The sequence below is a fragment of the Oncorhynchus kisutch genome, linkage group LG6 (assembly GCF_002021735.2).
Source record: "Oncorhynchus kisutch isolate 150728-3 linkage group LG6, Okis_V2, whole genome shotgun sequence".
NCBI classification, from domain to species: domain Eukaryota; kingdom Metazoa; phylum Chordata; class Actinopteri; order Salmoniformes; family Salmonidae; genus Oncorhynchus; species Oncorhynchus kisutch.
The window spans coordinates 70,498,567-70,517,399 of record NC_034179.2 but is presented as its reverse complement, the minus strand read 5'-3'; the positions used below and the strand labels follow the sequence as shown (position 1 = coordinate 70,517,399).

General features: G+C 43.6%; 1 protein-coding gene across 1 annotated transcript in view; it reads left to right on the top strand.

Moving 5' to 3' along the window:
* The first annotated feature begins 430 nt into the window (after nt 1-430).
* The window catches only part of LOC109893327 (serine/threonine-protein kinase 17A), a 40,173-nt gene continuing 21,770 nt past the window's right edge, over nt 431-18,833 (top strand). Inside the window, exon 1 of the mRNA XM_020486507.2 lies at nt 431-879. Coding sequence (XP_020342096.1) covers nt 866-879 — 14 coding nt within the window. The 5' untranslated portion in view covers nt 431-865. The remainder of the gene's footprint in view (nt 880-18,833) is intronic.

The following is an 18,833-nucleotide window of genomic DNA, read 5'->3' as shown; positions in this document are numbered from 1 at the left end:
GAGTACTGTAAAACGTGAACTTCTGTTGAAGGCTGGCTTTGTAAATGTTTCTGGTGGAAAATCTGGTCATCTTGAACTTAGAAGGCAGTGTGTGAGGGAATTGGTGCTGTGCGTTGATGGTCCGGTTAAGGGAGTGATGTGTTGAAAAGCAGAGGGGGAATGGGGAGTTGTATGGTAGGTCGTTTTATTACTGGGGTCATGAGGGACACATGAATAACTGGCTGCTGATATGTGCTATAACTCATACATGTTGGGTCCTCAAGCTGGAGGAAACACTGACACTCTCAAGATGTGTGGTCGCCCTGAAGTGACTGATAGGCCAAGGGGTTTATGACTACTAAAAGAACCCAAAGAGTGGGTTTATGGGAGAGGAGAGAGCTACACCCTCATTTAGGGTTTCAAAAAAATCTCCAACTTCTGCTTCAGGATTTACAGGAGGCAATCTGTTTGTGTGGAAGTGAACAAAACACAGGAAGCACAAGCAGGCTACTGGGCAAGCGTCAGTACTGCTTTAATGGGGTGAATCTGAATGACTTCACCAGACAGACGAGCAGGACTGTGCATGATCAGCTCACACGGACAGAATCAAAGAACTAGAGCCTGGAGAGAGAAGTACCCCCCAGCCCTTCTTCCTTCTTTCGTCAGATTCTGCAATGGGCTGCTTGTGTTGCTCCCCTCAGAGTTTTCAAGGACTCATCAGCTCTGCCCTTCTGACCTCATCTCTTCTTACACGCTACGACCCCTCACTGAAGCCAGCTGTGAGCTGGATCTGGTCCAACGTCCTCCTTTCATCCAGCCACTTTGAAGTACCGCAGGAAATCCAGGAAATTCCCGAACCGATCTGTGGTCCAGTCCAGTGTTCCACATGGGGAGGTTCAGGTTAGGAAACGCTCGCTGTCATCTAGTGTCTGTGGAACTGTAGCGACTATAGTGTAAGGATCATGTACACTCAGTGGTGATGAAGACGTTGCTCATGGCTTTGTTGTGGTGCTTGTATGATTATTCTGGCTGCTGTTGTGTATGAGGTAGACTACATTCCAAGGCCCAATATTAAGATTAAAATAATTTCTCCATGCAGAGATAGTTTGGACTCCAGACGCCAATGGTCATACATTTGCTGTAATGTCAGAGTATGAGTGATCTATCAATATTGTAGCTGTAGACATTATGTATAACGTCTGGATTACTCATATTGAAGAAGTAAATCAGTGAAATAGGCCTCTTTTTTATATTTTCCATTTATTTGTAGGGGAGAGGGAGAGTCATCATTTCATGGAGTATGTGAGGGAAAAACCACATGGAAAAGGTGGTAAGCAAGTTGGGTCCACATTTATTTTGTTCTAGGTTTCATGATGCTTGTATCTAAAACAAGGTAGATGTTTAAAGATTGTTTTATACATAAGTTGAAGTCTCTATAAACTACAATATGAGGTCCTAAACCTAGCCTGTGTGGGCTAGTATACTGTAGTATAAAATGTTTGCCTTGGATTAAGTTGAGCCAATAGCCATGGGGTAAGTTGATAGCCAATAGCCAATAGCCACCATACCCCATACAAATTATAATTATGTTTTATGCATAATATGCATAGTATTTTTGCAATGTGTCATAGGGCTTACGCCATACCTTACACATACCGGCATACGCCATATCATGAAGGCAGTCAAATTCAGTCACGGTAATTAGGCTCCAACCTCTCATGCTGCTTCTGGTCATTAGTAGCCTACAAAACTTGCTAACTGTCTGGTACTCAGTACTCTATTGTCGCTCTAATCACTCTGACATCAATGCAAATGTTTTGTGTAACTTGTGTGCACGTCTGTGGGTTACGTGTTTCCCATTTCGTGGGTTTTGCTGGACTGTTTAAGTGCCCGTGTTTGGGGCATTTGTTTTGTTGTGTGCCCTGTGTTTCGTGGGGTTGGCGTATGTTCGCCGTCTTGTGCATTAAATATAGCACTACCCTGAACTCTCTACTTCCTGCGCTTGACTTCTCACCCACTACACCCAGTACGTTACAGGCCTATTATATTTATTTTTCAACTTTCCTAATATTAAGCACATTGCTTATATGTACAGCAGGAGTATAGCCTACCTGGCTGGCATGAAAATAAACCACAGGGAAAACGTCCTCCATTCGTTATTTAAGTGCATAGATTACATATATTTTACAGCTGCCCCCGTTTCGATACAGGTGCATGATAATGGTCCATTCCAAATCAAACCAATGTCACATATATATTATTTAGACAAGATTAAATCAAGAATAGTCTGATGGGTGACAATATTAGCCAATCACTTGTGAATTGTATATTATAACGTGTGAAAGATGCCCAGCATCATTTTTGGGGGGTCCATTACGGCTACAAAGGGGATGAGGCTGTAAAATCGAGGCATTATCAAGTGCTTGTCAAATTGTGAATGAGAGACTATTGGAGTGTGTACAGCCTGCACAAAAAAAAACAAAGCAGAGCTCATGCCTTTCAAACAACTTTTTTCAAATCATCATTAGAGTCTCAGCATGCAGCCTTACAATGTCTTAAACATCAAATCACACAGCCCAATGTTTGTAGGACAACTAAAGTTACAATAATAACTCTAAATTAAGCATTTAGGAGTACATATTTCTTTGTTAAACGTTCATCACAGAATAGCTGCATGTGCACACTCAAATCATTTGGAGAAAATATTTATGTTTTATTCAGCTTTGTTCAGTTTTATTCTTCATACTATGAAATACTATAAAATAATGCCACAGAATTATAAGCAACACTTGTCTGCTAAATTAACTAGTGTAGCGCACAGCCATTTATCATAGCCACATTAGGACCTAACATAAGGACACATCGAAACATGAATTGGCACATCGAAACAACATCCCCATCCCAGACAACAGGTCAAGAAATGGAAGGGTACGTGATATTGAACAGAGAGACCTATATTTGAATGTAGGCATACATTTAAGATTTACAATATACCACAACCCCATTCCATGAATGAAACTTTGACCTTCCAGCACCATCACCCACTCTCACAGGACATCGCCCACTCTCACAGGACATCGCCCACTCTCACAGGACATCCCCCACTCTCACAGGACATCCCCCACTCTCACAGGACATCCCCCACTCTCACAGGACATCCCCCACTCTCACAGGACATCCCCCACTCTCACAGGACATCCCCCACTCTCACAGGACATTGCCCACTTACCCCAAGACGGCTCACCTTACTCTGTCCCTATGCTCAATGTACCCCATAAATTGTGGCAAGAGACCATGTTTTTTGGACAAGCTGTTTTCAAAACTGTTATGTTTACATGAATTCTGATTATTTACAGGGATACACAAGATTCTGACATATACAGTACCTGTCCAATTTTGTTTTTACAAATCAAAATATATTTTAGATTCTTCAAAGTAGCCACCCTTTGCCTAGATGACAGCTTTGCACACTCTTGGCATTCTCTCAACCAGCTTCATGAAGAATGCTTTTCCAACAGTCTTGAAGAAGTTCCCACATATGCTGAGCACTTGTTCGCTGCTTTTCGTTCACTCTGCAGTCCAACTCATCCAAAACCATCTCAAATTGGGTTGTTGGGTGTTTGTGGAGGCCAGGTCATCTGATGCAGCACTCCATCACTCTCCTTCTTGTTCAAATAGCCCTTACACAGCCTGTAGGCGTAAACCAGATGGGATGGCGTATCACTGCAGAATGCTGTGGTAGCCATGCTGGTTAAGTGTGCTTTGAATTCTAAATAAATCACAGACAGTCTCACCAGCAAAGCACACCCACACCATCACACCTTCTCCTCGATGCTTCACGGTGGGAACCACAGATGAGGAGATCATCAGTTCACCTACTCTGGTCCCACAAAGACACGTAGGCTGGAACCAAAAATCTCAAATTTGGGCCAAAGGATACCTTTCCACAGGTCTAATGTCCATTGGTCATGTTTCTTGGCCCAAGCAAGTCTCTTCTTATTATTGGTGTCCTTTAGTAGTGGTTTCTTTGCAGCAATTCGACCATGAAGGCTTGATTCACGCAGTCTCCTCTGAACAGTTGATGTCGAGATGTGTCTGTTACTTGAACTCTGTGATTTATTTATTTGGGCTGCAATCTGAGGTGCAGTTAACTCTAATGAACTTATCCTCTGCAGCAGAAGTAACTTCCTTTCCTGTGGCGGTCCTCATGAGAGCCAGTTTCATCACAGATGGTTTTTGTGACTGCACTTGAAGAAACTTTAAGAATTCTTGAAATTTTCCGCATTGACTGACCTTCATGTCTTAAAGTAATGATGGACTGTTGTTTCTCTTTGCTTATTTGAGCTGTTCTTGCCATAATATGGACTTGGTCTTTTACCAAATAGAGCTATCTTCTGTATAGAACCTCTATCTTGTCACAACACAACTGATTGGCTCAAATGCATTAAGAAGGAAAGAAATTCCACAAATTAACTTTTAACAAGGCACACCTGTTAAATTGAAATGCCAAGAGTGTGCAAAGTTGTCATCAAGTCAAAGGGTGACTACTTTAAAGAATCTCAAATATAAACTATATGTTGATATGTTTAACACTTTTTTTTGTTACTACATGATTCAATATGTGTTAATTCATAGTTTTGATGTCTTCACTAATATTCTACAATGTAGAAAATAGTAAAAATAAAGAAAAACCCTGGAATGAGTAGGTGTGTCCAAACTTTTGACTGGTAATGTATGTAGATATCTTTGTTAAAAAGAATACATTGTTGTGGTGATGCTGAATGTACCCCTCTCTCCCCTACTCAATAAACTGTAAACACAAGTCAGCACAAAGCAGGAGAATAAAGCACAGGATATTGATGATTTTTTAGAGGTAAGAACGCCTACTACTTACAATAACAATACCCTAACACGTAAGAGTTGAGAGAATTGGGAAATGTGCTAGTGTATGGAAGAATGTATCTGGTGTATGGAAGAAAAGGAAGAGGAGGGTGACCGTTGCAGAGAGAAAGAGGAAGATTATCCACCTCCTCTGACCTGTGACCCCTACCTCATGTCATGTACACTGCAAATTGACCACAACTAAGCCCAAAAAGAGATTGTATTTGAAAATAACTATAATTTTACATGATCACATATGTATTTATTATTTATTTGTGGCAATACTGGGTGAACAGATTTCCTAAATGAAACCCATTGTTAGCTGAATTCCTGGTGATTTTATTATTTTTTGACCAAAGAAAATCACTGTTTTTGACCCCTGTTGAAGAACATAATGCTGAGTAAAAGGTACATAGAGTATGACATTCAGAACTTGGGTATTAATCCCGCCTGTGCTCTGAGTTACCCGTGAGACCCCCAACGGTATGTGGACTACGCCTCACACATTTTGACTGTTGTATATTTTAATGAGGTCTATTAGGATTTTTGACTCTACTTTCAATGCATTTGACGTTGAGACATTCCCCTGACCCAAACCACACAACTCTCCTTGTCAGTCTGGTCTCTGTGGTGCGATGGATATAAGGTCCATGGCAACCTCTTAAAGATCTTGTTGGCTGGCGTTTAAATCAACTTCGTCCTCCCACACTCATTTCTTCTCTGGGAAAAAAACTCTGCTGGAGCTTTTTCAATTCCTCATTAGATCCTGTAACCAAGAAGGTGTTGTTGAGGATTTCGATTTGTGTATTCTCTGATATATTTGTTGTTTGTACTTTTGTAGTAGTGCACACTGTCTGAACATGTTTCATGGTTAGTGTTGTTTACCAGTTTCCTGTGTAGTGTTAGAGCTGATTATAACCCATGTTTCATGGTAAGTGTTGTTTACCAGTTTCCTGTGTAGAGTGTTAGGGCTGATTATAACCCATGTTTCATCCAACAATTTGTGGACAGTGAGTATACAGAGGCCTTAATCCTTACGAGTCTATTAATGCACCCGTGCTACAATCTAAGTAACATAATGAAAAATACCCATGAAACTGCATGAACTGCATGAAAACAAGTTGGACTACAGGAAAAGGAGGGCCGAACAGGACTCCATTAACATAAGCAGGGTTGTAGCGGAGCGTGTTGAGAGTTTCAAGTTCCTTGGTGTCACATCACCAACAAACTATCATGGTCCAAACACACCAAGACAGTCGTGAAGAGGGCACAACACCCTTTCCACCTCAGAATGCTGAAAAGATTTGGCATGGGTCCCCAGATCCTCAAAAAGTTTGACAGCTGCATCATCGAGAGCATACTGACCTGTTGCATCGCCGCCTGGTATGGCAACTGCTCAGCATCCGACCATAAGGCGCTATAGAGGGTAGTGCGTACAGCCCAATTGTAACGGTTCTCTTGTGTTGAAGGAGAGTCGGACCAAAATGCAGCGTTGTGATGATTCATGTTATTTTAATAAAGGAAAACCTATACATGAATAAACTACAAAATAATGAAAATGTGAAAACCGAAACAGTCCTATCTGGTGCAAACACAGAGACAGGAACAATCACCCACCAACACACAGTGAAACCCAGGCTACCTAAATATGGTTCCCAATCAGAGACAATGACTAACACCTGCCTCTGATTGAGAACCATATCAGGCCAGACATAGAAATAGACAAACTAGACATGAAACATAGAATGCCCACTCAGCTCACACCCTGACCAACCAAAACATAGAAACATACAAAGCAAACTATGGTCAGGGTGTGACACCAATACATCCCTGGGGCCAAGCTTCCTGCCATCCAGGACCTATATACTAGGCGGTGTCAGAGGAAGGCCCAAAACCTTTTCAAAGACTCCAGTCACCCAGGTCATAGACTGTTCTCTCTGCTACCTCACAGCAAGCGTGCCGCAGCACTAAGTCTAGGTCCAAAGGCTCCTTAACAGCTTCTATCCCCAAGCTATAAGACTGGTGAACAATTAATCAAATGGCCATCCGAACTATTTACATTGAACCCCCACCACCTTTGTGGTGGGGGTTCTACCTCGACTAACCTGTACCCCCGCACATTGACTCGGTACCGGTAACCCCTGTATATAGCCTTGTTATTGATATGTCATTTTATTGTGTTACTTTTTATTTTTTGACTTTAGTTTATTTAGTAAATATTTTCTTAAACACCATTGAACAGGATTGTTGGTTAAGGACTTGTAAGAAAGCATTTCGCTGTAAGGTCTACTATACCAGTTGTATTTGGCTCATGTGACAAATACAATTTGATTTGATTTGGCTACGGCATCTCAAAATGGACAAACAGTACTTTTGCCGCTTTCAATTAAGGTATTTTAAGGGAGTATGTGAAAACACTTGTTTGCTTCGTCTAGCCGTTGCTAGGTGCCAGCCGAACTGAAGCCTGCTGGCGCCTTTAGTGGGTGCTGCAGTTGGAAGGGGGGGGGGGGCATATTGTTTGAGGTTAGGTGGTGTTGCTAGTAGAGCCCTCTGCAGCACCATCTCTCGGTTTTTCATTTTGAAGTAGAGACGTTACCATATTATTCTAGGACCTTTTGTTTTTGTTTCCTGGAAGTGTGTTTGTTACGCCTAACTGCACAAGGCGATAGCAGTGAAGTGACTTTTTTTCTCCCTTGTTAGGAGAAATTAGAATTTTTAGAAGTTACAACCAAAAGCCTCTAAAAATTAATGCAAATTAATTTATCATAATATCTGTTATTCTCAGACGATGGTCTGGGACTGTGTGTGCAGTGTTACGGTATAAGTTTACAATGCTCTGTTCTGGAGTCTTGTGTTTTACACAGGTTTTTTTTTCAGCGGTGGGAGTGATTGTTGTGTAGTGTCTCCAGCTGCTCCTTGTCTGACTCAGTCAGACCATGGTATTTCCGCCTGCCAGACTAGTGTTCTCTATCTCTCTCTCATTCTCTGCACACCACTAATCACAGAAGCCAAATCAAATATATTTGACAATCTGTGGACCTTGAGTCAGGTCTTCTAACTTGACTCCTATCTCTTCACCTCCTCCTTTCCTCTCTCCATCTTCCTCCCTTCTTCCACCACCTCTTCCACATCCTCCGTCCTTGTGTTTTTAATATTCAACCTCATGCAGCTTCTTTCCTCATTCTTCACTTCCATTCTTCCTCTATAGTCTTTCCCTCTGTGTTTGATTTGGTCTTGACTGTCTAGGTCAAGCCTTGTGCTATAGCCGTCTCCTATTACTTTCCCCCCATTTATCCACCAGTCATACACAAGCCCATACATAGGAAGCGTAGGCATACGTGAGGCTCTGCAGCTGAACCCTTCCCATTGAGAAAGGCTCCTCTCCCACGGTTTAGCAGGATGTTATGCTGGCCATCTAGAGATGGTGGAGACAAATACCAGTGCTTGTATGTTTGTTTTGGGAGATCATCTGTTTCTCTTGCTTTCAATCTGCAATTATTTGTTCCATTTTTTCCACATCATCAGACAGCCAGGAAGAGACAATAGTAGCTTGTTTTGGTTACAACTAAACCCTGACACAGGCATGCTGTTGATGGATGGCCACGGGTGCAACGTTGCGGTTGCCCAACACAATCCTCTCGTCTGGGCCTGCAACAGGCCTACAGTTTCAGCAATCTTATTTCATCTTGTTTGATCACATCTGACATCTAAACTTCATGATGAGGTATAGCCAACTGTATGTACAGTAAATCTGGCCCATGTCATTTCTAGGTCTCGTGTTGCCTTGTATTGGATTAGGGAGACAATGTGCCGGCTATGAGGGGAATGGAGTCTGGAGACACTTGGCTGCCTACAGGAACAGCTGAAAAATCTCTGTCCGTCTGTCTTTTTGTCTGTCCGTCTGTGCCTGCCTGCCTGCCTGTCTGTCTTCCTGTCTATCTGGGGCAGGGCAAGGCTGCATCTGCTAGAGCCATGCAGACCTTAAATGTCTTTATGATGGTGTAATAGCTGCATGTAGTATGTGACCACTGAAACTCATCTGGGCAAACTGTAACATGCATTTGAAAGCCTCTGGTCATGTGACCATTTGTGGCATTAGCTTGACAAACCTGAAACTATTGTATGTTTGTCTGATTTAGCTAGCAGTGCTTACTGTTTATGGTTTTCAGTAACTCACAGGTTTGGCTTCTCCTTTTTGCAGAGACGTTCCCTGAATCTCAGTGTAGCCCAACCAACATATTTCAATAGCATGGAATCAAGGTTGCTCATACTGTATCTCTACCCTAATCCAATTTCTTGTCACATTTTACAAGTATATCAGTCCATACATGTATATATTGCCTATTTCGACCTATCTGCATGCTATAGACACACCTCAACACATGAAGACACGTGCAGTGTGTGTCTGAAAACCATGTGCAGTGTGTGTCTGATAACCATGTGCAGTGTGTGTCTGATAACCACGTGCAGTGTGTGTCTGATAACCACGTGCAGTGTGTGTCTGATAACCACGTGCAGTGTGTGTCTGATAACCATGTGCAGTGTGTCTGATAACCATTGGCAGTGTGTGTCTGATAACCACGTGCAGTGTGTGTCTGATAACCATGTGCAGTGTGTCTGATAACCATGTGCAGTGTGTGTCTGATAACCATGTGCAGTGTGTGTCTGATAACCATGTGCAGTGTGTGTCTGATAACCATGTGCAGTGTGTGTCTGATAACCACGTGCAGTGTGTGTCTGATAACCACGTGCAGTGTGTGTCTGATAACCATGTGCAGTGCAGTAGCTATCGTTTTGTCTTCCTCCAGTCAGAGAGTTCACACAGAGCGATGGAGCGCGGCAGGATGTGGCTGAACATCTCTGCTGCCTTTACCTGAGAATGGCTTTCATCTTCTCTTTTTTACTCTCTTTCTCTCTCACTCTTTCTTTCTCTCTCTTCCTGTGTCTGCTTTGCAACAGCCCACGCAGCTTGAGCTCAGAGAGAGAAAACATCCTGTCCTCAAGAAAAATGTAAGTGTGTTGAAAAGATGATTGAAACATCAGCAATGGGCATCCTGCCGTGCATCTACAGAGCTACTGTAGCCTACTGTGTGTTCATTCTGGGGAGCGATAGCTATATCTCTGTTTTCCCAACCGATGCAGACCTGTTTCAGTGATAAACACATGCTGCTGCCAGAACACTGTAATGTACTGTTAATGAAGCAGTGTGTGTGGGAGAGACAGGCCGCTGAGCTTCATGCTCCTAGCGTGCCTCAATCTGTCTCTCATCATTGACTCACCCTCAAGCTCTCTCTCTCGCTCTCTGAGTCCGTCCCATCATTCCTTCCCTATTAGACAGTGTTCAGGACAGGAGAGCTGAACTGGGACCAGCCATTATAGTTTGATTAACAGTCATGATTCATCTAGTCGGCCTGTCTCTCCTGTTGATATACTATTGTAGGTGTGAAGAAATGACTAACATTATTCACGCTTATGAATGGCGCTCCCAGGCTGGCAAACAGGGGGTGTTAGCTTTGGCTGGGGTTCAACTCGGAGAAACGCAAGCAATCAGGAGTGTATATACTCCCTGGGGGAAAGGCTTGATAGATGAGGGCTATTTGGGTCTGCCGGAGGAAAATAAATAATTTCACTCCATTTAGACAGGGGTGTGTGGTTTTTGCACTAATTCAGCCCAAACAGTAGTCTACCTTGATAGCTGAAGGAGTTCCCCCATTTTGGTCTCCAAGGATAAGTTAATTAGACTGGAACAAAGAGAGTACTTTTAGCAGTTAATGAAAAAAGTAATTCATTAAACATATTTTACCTTAAAGCAAAACAGAGAAACTCTCTAAGCCTAAGGTTAGATGCCAATCAAAAACAAGTTGGTATCTATGTGTAAGCTCAGTGCATAAATGATATAAAGTACCCACAGTTGAAGTCAAAAGTTTACACACACTTAGGTTGGAGTCATTAAAACTTGTTTTTCAACCACTCCACACATTTCTTGTTAACAAACTATAGTTTTGGCAAGTCGGTTAAGACATCTATTTTGTGCACGACACAAGTAATTTTTCCAACAATTGTTTACAGACAGATTATTTCACTCATAATTTATTGTATCACAATTCCAGTGGGTCAGAAGTTTACATAAACTAAGTTGACTGTGCCTTTAAACAGCTTGGAAAATTCCAGAAAATGATGTCATGGCTTTAGAAGCTTCTGATAGGCTAATTGACAACATTTGAGTAAATTGGAGGTGTACCTGTGTATGTATGTCAAGACCTACCTTCAACCTCAGTGCCTCTTTGCTTGACATCATGAGAAAATCAAAAGAAATCAACCAATACCTCCACAATTGTAGACCTCCAGAAGTCTGGTTCATCCTTGGGAGCAATTTCCAAATGCCTGAAGGTACCACGTTCATCTGTACAAACAATAGTACGCAAGTATAAACACTATGGGACCACACAGCCATCATACCGCTCAGGAAGGAGATCTGTCTCCTAGAGATGAACGTACTTTGGTGTGAAAAGTGCAAATCAATCCCAGAACAACAGCAAAGGACCTTGTGAAGATGCTATATCCACAGAAGTATCTATATCCACAGTAAAATGACATAACCTGAAAGACCGCTCAGCAAGGAAGAAGCCACTGCTCCAAAACTGCCATAAAAAGCCAGAATATAGTTTGCAACTGCACTTGGGGACAAAGATTGTACTTTTTGGAGAAATGTCCTCTGGTCTGATGAAACAAAATTAGAATTGTTTGGACATAGTGACCATCGTTATGTTTGGAGGAAAAAGGGGGATAGTTTCCTCCATCAGATTGCATTGTGAATGTGTCAGCTCTCACCTAGCATTGGAATCTAAATGGGAACACACAGAAATGCTCACAAGACCCACCCTCGCCCTCCATTTGGCAAATCAGACCATAACTCCACCCTCCTGCTTCTTACTTACAAACAAAAACTCAAACAGGAAGTACCTATAATACAGATGTCGTCCGATGAAGTGGATGCTAAGCTGCAGGACTGTTTTGTTAGTACAGACTGGAATATGTTCCAGGATTCATCCGATAACATTGAGGAGTTTACCACATCAGTCACCCGCTTCAGTAATAAGTGCTGTGGCAGAACAGGGGTTTTATCAAAATGTTTACACTGATCAGACATGGACACGTGTGATCGTTCAGTTTCAAGGGTGTTTATTAAAATAATAAAGAAAAATAGGGAAATGGCCTCGGGATATCAGGTGGCATAATCTACTATTACCAGGATGTACCGGAGTCCTCGTGTCGTTTTTACCAGGGGTCCCACTATATCCATGGCGAAGCGTACAAATGGCACAGGTTTCGGAAGTGTGCTTGGATTACCTGCATTAACCCATTTTTGCACTAACTCTCTTGCAGTGACTCTATGCACACACACCGGACACTACCCACACACTAACACATACTTACACTAACACCCCAACACACACATATACACACACACACATACTACATATGCCCATACACACATAACACGTGCACGCATGCATACTGACGCCACACACACGCGCGCGCGCGCACACACACACACACACGCACGCACGCACGCACGCACGCACGCACGCACGCACGCACGCACGCACACACGCACACACGCACACACACCACATAAGCTGTTATTGTCTGTTATCTATCCTGCTGCCTAATCACTTTACCCATACTATATGTACATAGCTACTTTAATTAACTCGTATCCCTGCACATCAACTCAGTATTGGTACTCATTAATGTTATTTGTTATTCACTGTGTATTTATTCCTTGTGTCATTATTTCTATTTTTATTTTCTATCTTCTCTTTAACTTTGCCTTGTTGGGAAAAGACCCGTAAATAAGCCTTTCACTGTTTGTCTACACCTGTTGTTTACGAAGCATGTGAACAATTGTATGGGAAGCCTATTTTTCACACTGGTTAAAAACGACATGTGTCTGATAAATCTACTTAGGAGCAGGCAGCTGGGTGACCCCCTCTTCCTGTATGATTGACCAAAGTCACACAGTTCATCAGGAAATGTTTCTTCACGTTTCATCCTTAGAGTTGGAGAGGCTGCAGCAGTAAACGAAGGAGAAGGAGATTGCACTATAGGTGATTGACCCCATTCTTATTCAGCCTCACTGATCAAAATGCAACAACAATGGTTTGACTGTTATCATCCAAAACAAGATGATTGGGCATGAAAGCAGTTTTAGGATAAAGTTGATGGTCTGCATGTCAAAGGTCATTTGGTGTTAAACAGGCTAGTCAATATTTCTCAGTATCAGTCACCCCCTCAGATAGTGGTAAATAATCCTATCAGGGATCTCACTTTGACAGCTTTATCTAAATCTCAATTTAGCTACCCTACCTTTGTCGTCACCAATTCTAAGTTCCTATAGCTTATACTGCATGTTAGTCTCCATGAAGAAGTGACTTCAAAGCCAATCTAACATGAGTAAATACCAGTGGGGGCTGGTGGGAGCTATAGGAGGACAGGCTCATTGTAATGGCTGGAATGGTGTAATGGAACAGTATCAAACACATCAAACATATGGAAATCACATGTTTGACTCCGTTCCATTTAATCAATCCCAGCCACTACACTGAGCCCATCTTCCTATAGCTCCTTCTACCAGCCTCTTCTGGTAAATACACATTGATTTAACCCCATTAATTTTGAACCTGACTGCTCTTTGTTCCTCCGATTACCAATGAGTGAATGATATCACTTTGACGTTCTCCTCTTTAATTCGCTCTTTCCCTTTGTTGTTTTATTCTCTACCCTCAGCTTCCAACTATATTTGGAATCAGTCTTTTTGTGCCTTTTCTATCACTTGAACGTCACCACGGTACGTCAGCAAGCTCTGTCGTGGCGAGTGACGCACAGTACCATTGTGTGGCCGGCGAGTGATCAGGACAGTACAACGGCTCCCCGCCAGCCCGATGGAGGGGACATTTGTTCCTTTTGTTAGCCACAATAGATGTGCCACAAATGCCACTAGTTGGAGAAAGAGGGCTGGGGGCAAGACATGAGAGGTGTGTGTGGTAAGGATCTAAATCAACAAAAGCTATTAGCCCTATGTGGGACGGCAGGTAGCCTAGTGGTTAGAGCATTGGACTAGTAACTGAAATGTTGCAAGATCGAATCCCCGAGCTGACAAGGTGAAAATCTGTCCCTCTGCCCCTGAACAAGGGGTTCCTAGGCCATCACTGAAAATAAGAATGTGTTCTTAACTGACTTGCCCAATTAAATAAAAAATGGGGTTTGATGTGGTGTGAGACCTTCCTGATCCTTCAAGACATCTTTCCACTGAGGTCAGAACCAACACAGAGGCGAGAGCAACAGTGTGTGACCTGGGCCCACCCTCATCACTCCAGTGTCACCATAGTGACTCTGCAATGATATCGTCCAATCATTCTGCACTTTTACAGGACTTTAATTACCAAACCTACAAACCTTACAAGGCTAACAACGTTTAGACAACCTAAGCACATGCAAAATCCTAGAGAAAAACTTGAATCAGTCTGATTGTAACAGACACTGGGAGACAAATTCACCTTTCAGAGGACAATTATCTAAAACACAAGGCCAAATATTCATTGGAGTTGCTTACCAAGATGACATTGAATTTTCCGTAGTGGCCTAGTTACAATTTTGACTTAAATCATCTTGAAAATCTGTGGCAAGACTTGAAAATGGCTGTCTAGCAATGATCAACAACCAACTTGACAGAGCTTAAAGGGCAAATATTGTATAATCCAGGAGTGCAAAGCTCTTCGTGACTAACCCAGAAAGACTCACAGTTGTAATCACCTGTCACGACTTCCGCCGAAGTCGGTCCTTCTCCTTGTTCGGGCGACGTTCGGCGTTCGACGTCACCGGGAATGCGAGGAAAATTAATAAACACATACATGTGAGCAGCACGGGGCTCTGGGTGAGCCTGGTGCCGACACACCTGGGGTGACACAATAGTGCCCTGCCTGCTGCCTCGACTCCCTGAGGAACCCCCCCAGCACCGACCAGCAGTGTGCAGGGAATGGCCCCTCCTCCGGTCGCCCTAAGCGCAGCACCTCCATGGGTGTCGAAGCGGAGGTGCTGGGGGATGGAACTGACAGGCCCCGATCTGGGTGTCTGTGGGTAACCAGGAGGGTGTCCAGCCGGATGGACAGGTCCATTAGCTGATCCAACGTGAGGGTGGTGTCTCGGCAGGCCAACTCCCGACGGACGTCCTCGCGCAGACTACACCAGTCATGATCGATCAGGGCCCTGTCATTCCATCCCGCGCTGGCGGCCAGGGTCCGAAAGCCCAAGGCGGAAGGCTCATCCGGATCCCTCTTTGGCGTTCATAGTTGAGGTGGACTCGTCCGAGGCTGGGATAGGAGCCGTGCTCTCTCAGCTCTCGGGCACGCCACCAAAGCTCTGCCCCTGTGCTTTCTTTTCTAAGAAGCTCAGCCCGGCGGAGCGAAACTATGATGTGGGGGACCGGGAGCTGTTGGCTGTTGTCAAGGCTCTGAAGGAGTGGAGACATTGGCTTGAGGTGGCTAAACACCCTTTTCTCATCTGGACTGACCACCGCAATCTGGAGTACATCCGGGCGGCGAGGAGACTGAACCCTCGCCGGGCAAGGTGGGCTATGTTCTTTATGCATTTTTTTTCCATTCTGTCCTAGAGACCAGGTTCCCAGAATGCTAAGGCAGACGCACTGTCCCGGATGTATGAAACAGAGGAGCGGTCCATGGATCCTACTCCCATAATTCCGGCCTCTTGCCTGGTGGCACTGGTGGTGTGGGAGCTGGACGCGGACATCGAGTGGGCGTTACGCACCTAGCCCACTCCCCCCCAGTATCCAGCTGGGCGCCTGTACGTTCCGTCTGCTGTCCGTGACCATTTGATCTATTGGGCCAATACGTCACCCTCCTCTGGTCATCCTGACATCGGTCGGACGGTGCGTTGCTTTAGTGGGAATTACTGGTGGCTCACCTTGGCCAAGGACGTGAGGGTTTATGTTTCCTCCTGCTCAGTGTGGGCCCAGTGCAAGGCTTCCAGGCACCTGCCCAGAGGGAAATTACAACCCCTACCCATTCCACAACGGCCGTGGTCGCACCAGTCGGTGGACTTCCTTACGGATCTTCCTCCCTCACGGGGCAACACCACGATCCTGGTCGTTGTGGATCGGTTTTCTAAGTCCTGCCGTCTCCTCCCTTTGCCCGGTCTCGCTACGGCCCTACCGACTGCGGATACCCTGTTCACACACGTCTTCCGTCACTACGGGGTGCCTGAGGACATAGTTTCTGATCGGGTTACCAAGTTCACATCCACGGTCTGGAGAGCGTTCATTTTCCATTTGTTCTGTCTTTGTCTTACACACCTGGCTTCTCTCAACTAAATACAGTGGGGCAAAAAAGTATTTAGTCAGCCACCAATTGTGCAAGTTCTCCCACTTAAAAAGATGAGAGAGGCCTGTAATTTTCATCATAGGTACACTTCAACTATGACAGACAAAATGAGAGAAAAAAAATATCCAGAAAATCACATTGTAGGATTTTAATGAATTTATTTGCAAATTATGGTGGAAAATAAGTATTTGGTCAATAACAAAAGTTTATCTCAATACTTTGTTATATACCCTTTGTTGGCAGTGACAGAGGTCAAATGTCTTCACAAGGTTTTCACACAATGTTGCTGGTATTTTGGCCCATTCCTCCATGCAGATCTCCTCTAGAGGAGTGATGTTTTGGGGCTGTTGTTGGGCAACACGGACTTTCAACTCCCTCCAAAGATTTTCTATGGGGTTCAGATCTGGAGACTGGCTAGGCCACTCCAGGACCTTGAAATACTTCTTACGAAGCCACCCGGGCAGTGTGTTTGGGATCATTGAAGGAGTGGAGACAATGGGCTCGCTATGTTGCCTTGTATTATTGTATTTTTGAGTAAAGTACGTTGATTACTCATATCTGCTGTCCTGCGCCTGACTCTCTACACCATCTACACACAGGACCATTACATAGCCACCAATCAAGATATTAGTGTTTAAAATGTCTATTAAGTACAAAAAATATATAGAATTCTTCTTCCACTTTAACTTCCCAGAGTATTTTGTGTAGATGACAACTAAATCAATTTTAATCACACTTTTGTAACACAATAAAATGGGGAAAAAGTCACGGGATGTCAATACTTCCTGAATGCACTGTATGTACAGGTATGGTATTATACTGTAAACATGCAATGACAGGCAATGCATCTCATTCATCCAAGATGGATTTAGGCTGAGATTAACTAAAGTAAACTTTCGGGGCATCACCCGTTCATTACTGAAGATCGCATTGTGCGTAAGTAACAGTTTATATCTAAGAACCGTAAACACAGCAGGTCGACAACCAGCAATCATCCTCCATGGGGATTGAACATGGTTTAAGTCTGCAACTGAAGTCTTTCACCCCTTTTAACATGGCAAATTTCCTCATAGGGGTATATCAAGGACTCTGTCTTAGTGAACATTATATTCACTCTATAACTAGTCAAGAAAGCCCCCCATGTTAATTTCAACCAACAGCCCTATGGTTGGTTGCTTCAAGGCATCACTAGCTCAATGTCTTCTGTCTGTAACCACTGAAAAAAATAATTAAAAACTAAAGACATATGTCTAAAGACATGTGTGCCAGAAACTCCATCGTCACCCTGTCAGTTCTACACTTTTAGAAAAAAAGGTGCTATCAGGAACCTACAAGGGTTTTTCAGCTGTCCCCATAGGATAACCCTTTGAATAACCCTTTTTTGTTCCAGGAAGAACCCTTTTGGTTCCAGGTAAGAACCCTTTTAGGATCCATGTAGAACCCTTTCCACAGACGGTTCTACCTGGAACCCAAAAGGGTTCTACCTGGAAGCAAAAGGAGCTCTAATTGGAACCAAAAAGGGCTCTATCCTGTGGGGACAGCCAAATAACTATTTTGGAACCCTTTTTTTCTAAGAGTGTAGAGACGTGTTCAGTGTGTGTCAGATAGGGCTTTGAAATGCGATGCCTCTCATTGTTGATACCACACTTGGCGTGTGTGGAGACGGCACACCCTCCTCAGACCGCCTGCCTGCCTGCCTGCTGGTGCCTGTCCATGACATGCTGCCTCAGCCACGCTAACTCCCTCGCTGTAGAAAAACAACCAAAACAGAGAGAAAAGGTCATGGTGTTCCTTCCCTCAGACAGAAAAGGAAAGTCACAGTGGTTTATCAAAGCAGAAGATCTCCACTTAACTACTCTAGGATGGTTTCTGAGGAGCCTCATAAAGGAACAGCAGCAGATGTCTATCTACCAGCATGTGACAGGGTCTAGGCCTAGGGAGAAAAACACTTATATAACAAATATCCCCATTAACAGACCCTAGTGGCACTAAGAAAGAGAAAAGAAGAGAAATGACCATATTGATTAATTGGACAAAAGATCTGTTTCACTAACTTAACGGCTGTTGTAACTAAGGGTGCTTGGCAGCGTACATTCCTCCTGATCTGTCTTCCAGTCCTTAAGTTCCCAATTCCTCCGCTACGTTACACTCATCTCTTTCTCCCTCCACACGGATGATGGCAGACACCTCATGTTAGGAAGGATTGTATGTCACATGATCAGTCTTGTGAGGAAAGATTCACTTAGAGGGCCCTTTGCCTTGACATGTTTGTCTGTGTCTCTAGCTGGTCTCTCAGTGCTATTGGATGCCATTGGATTTGCAATGTTGTGACTGAGACAACGTGCCCAGCCACACCTCTGTGCTTGTTTGTTTCTTTTTCACGTGTGCTTACCGTATGGTCATGTAAGACTTGCACACAATTTTAAGCTATTCTTTTTCTGAATGGAACCATTTAGCTTACGTAGATAGCTAGGAGTTCAGATGTTCCCTGATATACAGAACCATTCAAATGCCAATTGAAGAACATCAGGCACATAACTTTGACACTTTATTTATCGGTACCGATCCAAAACT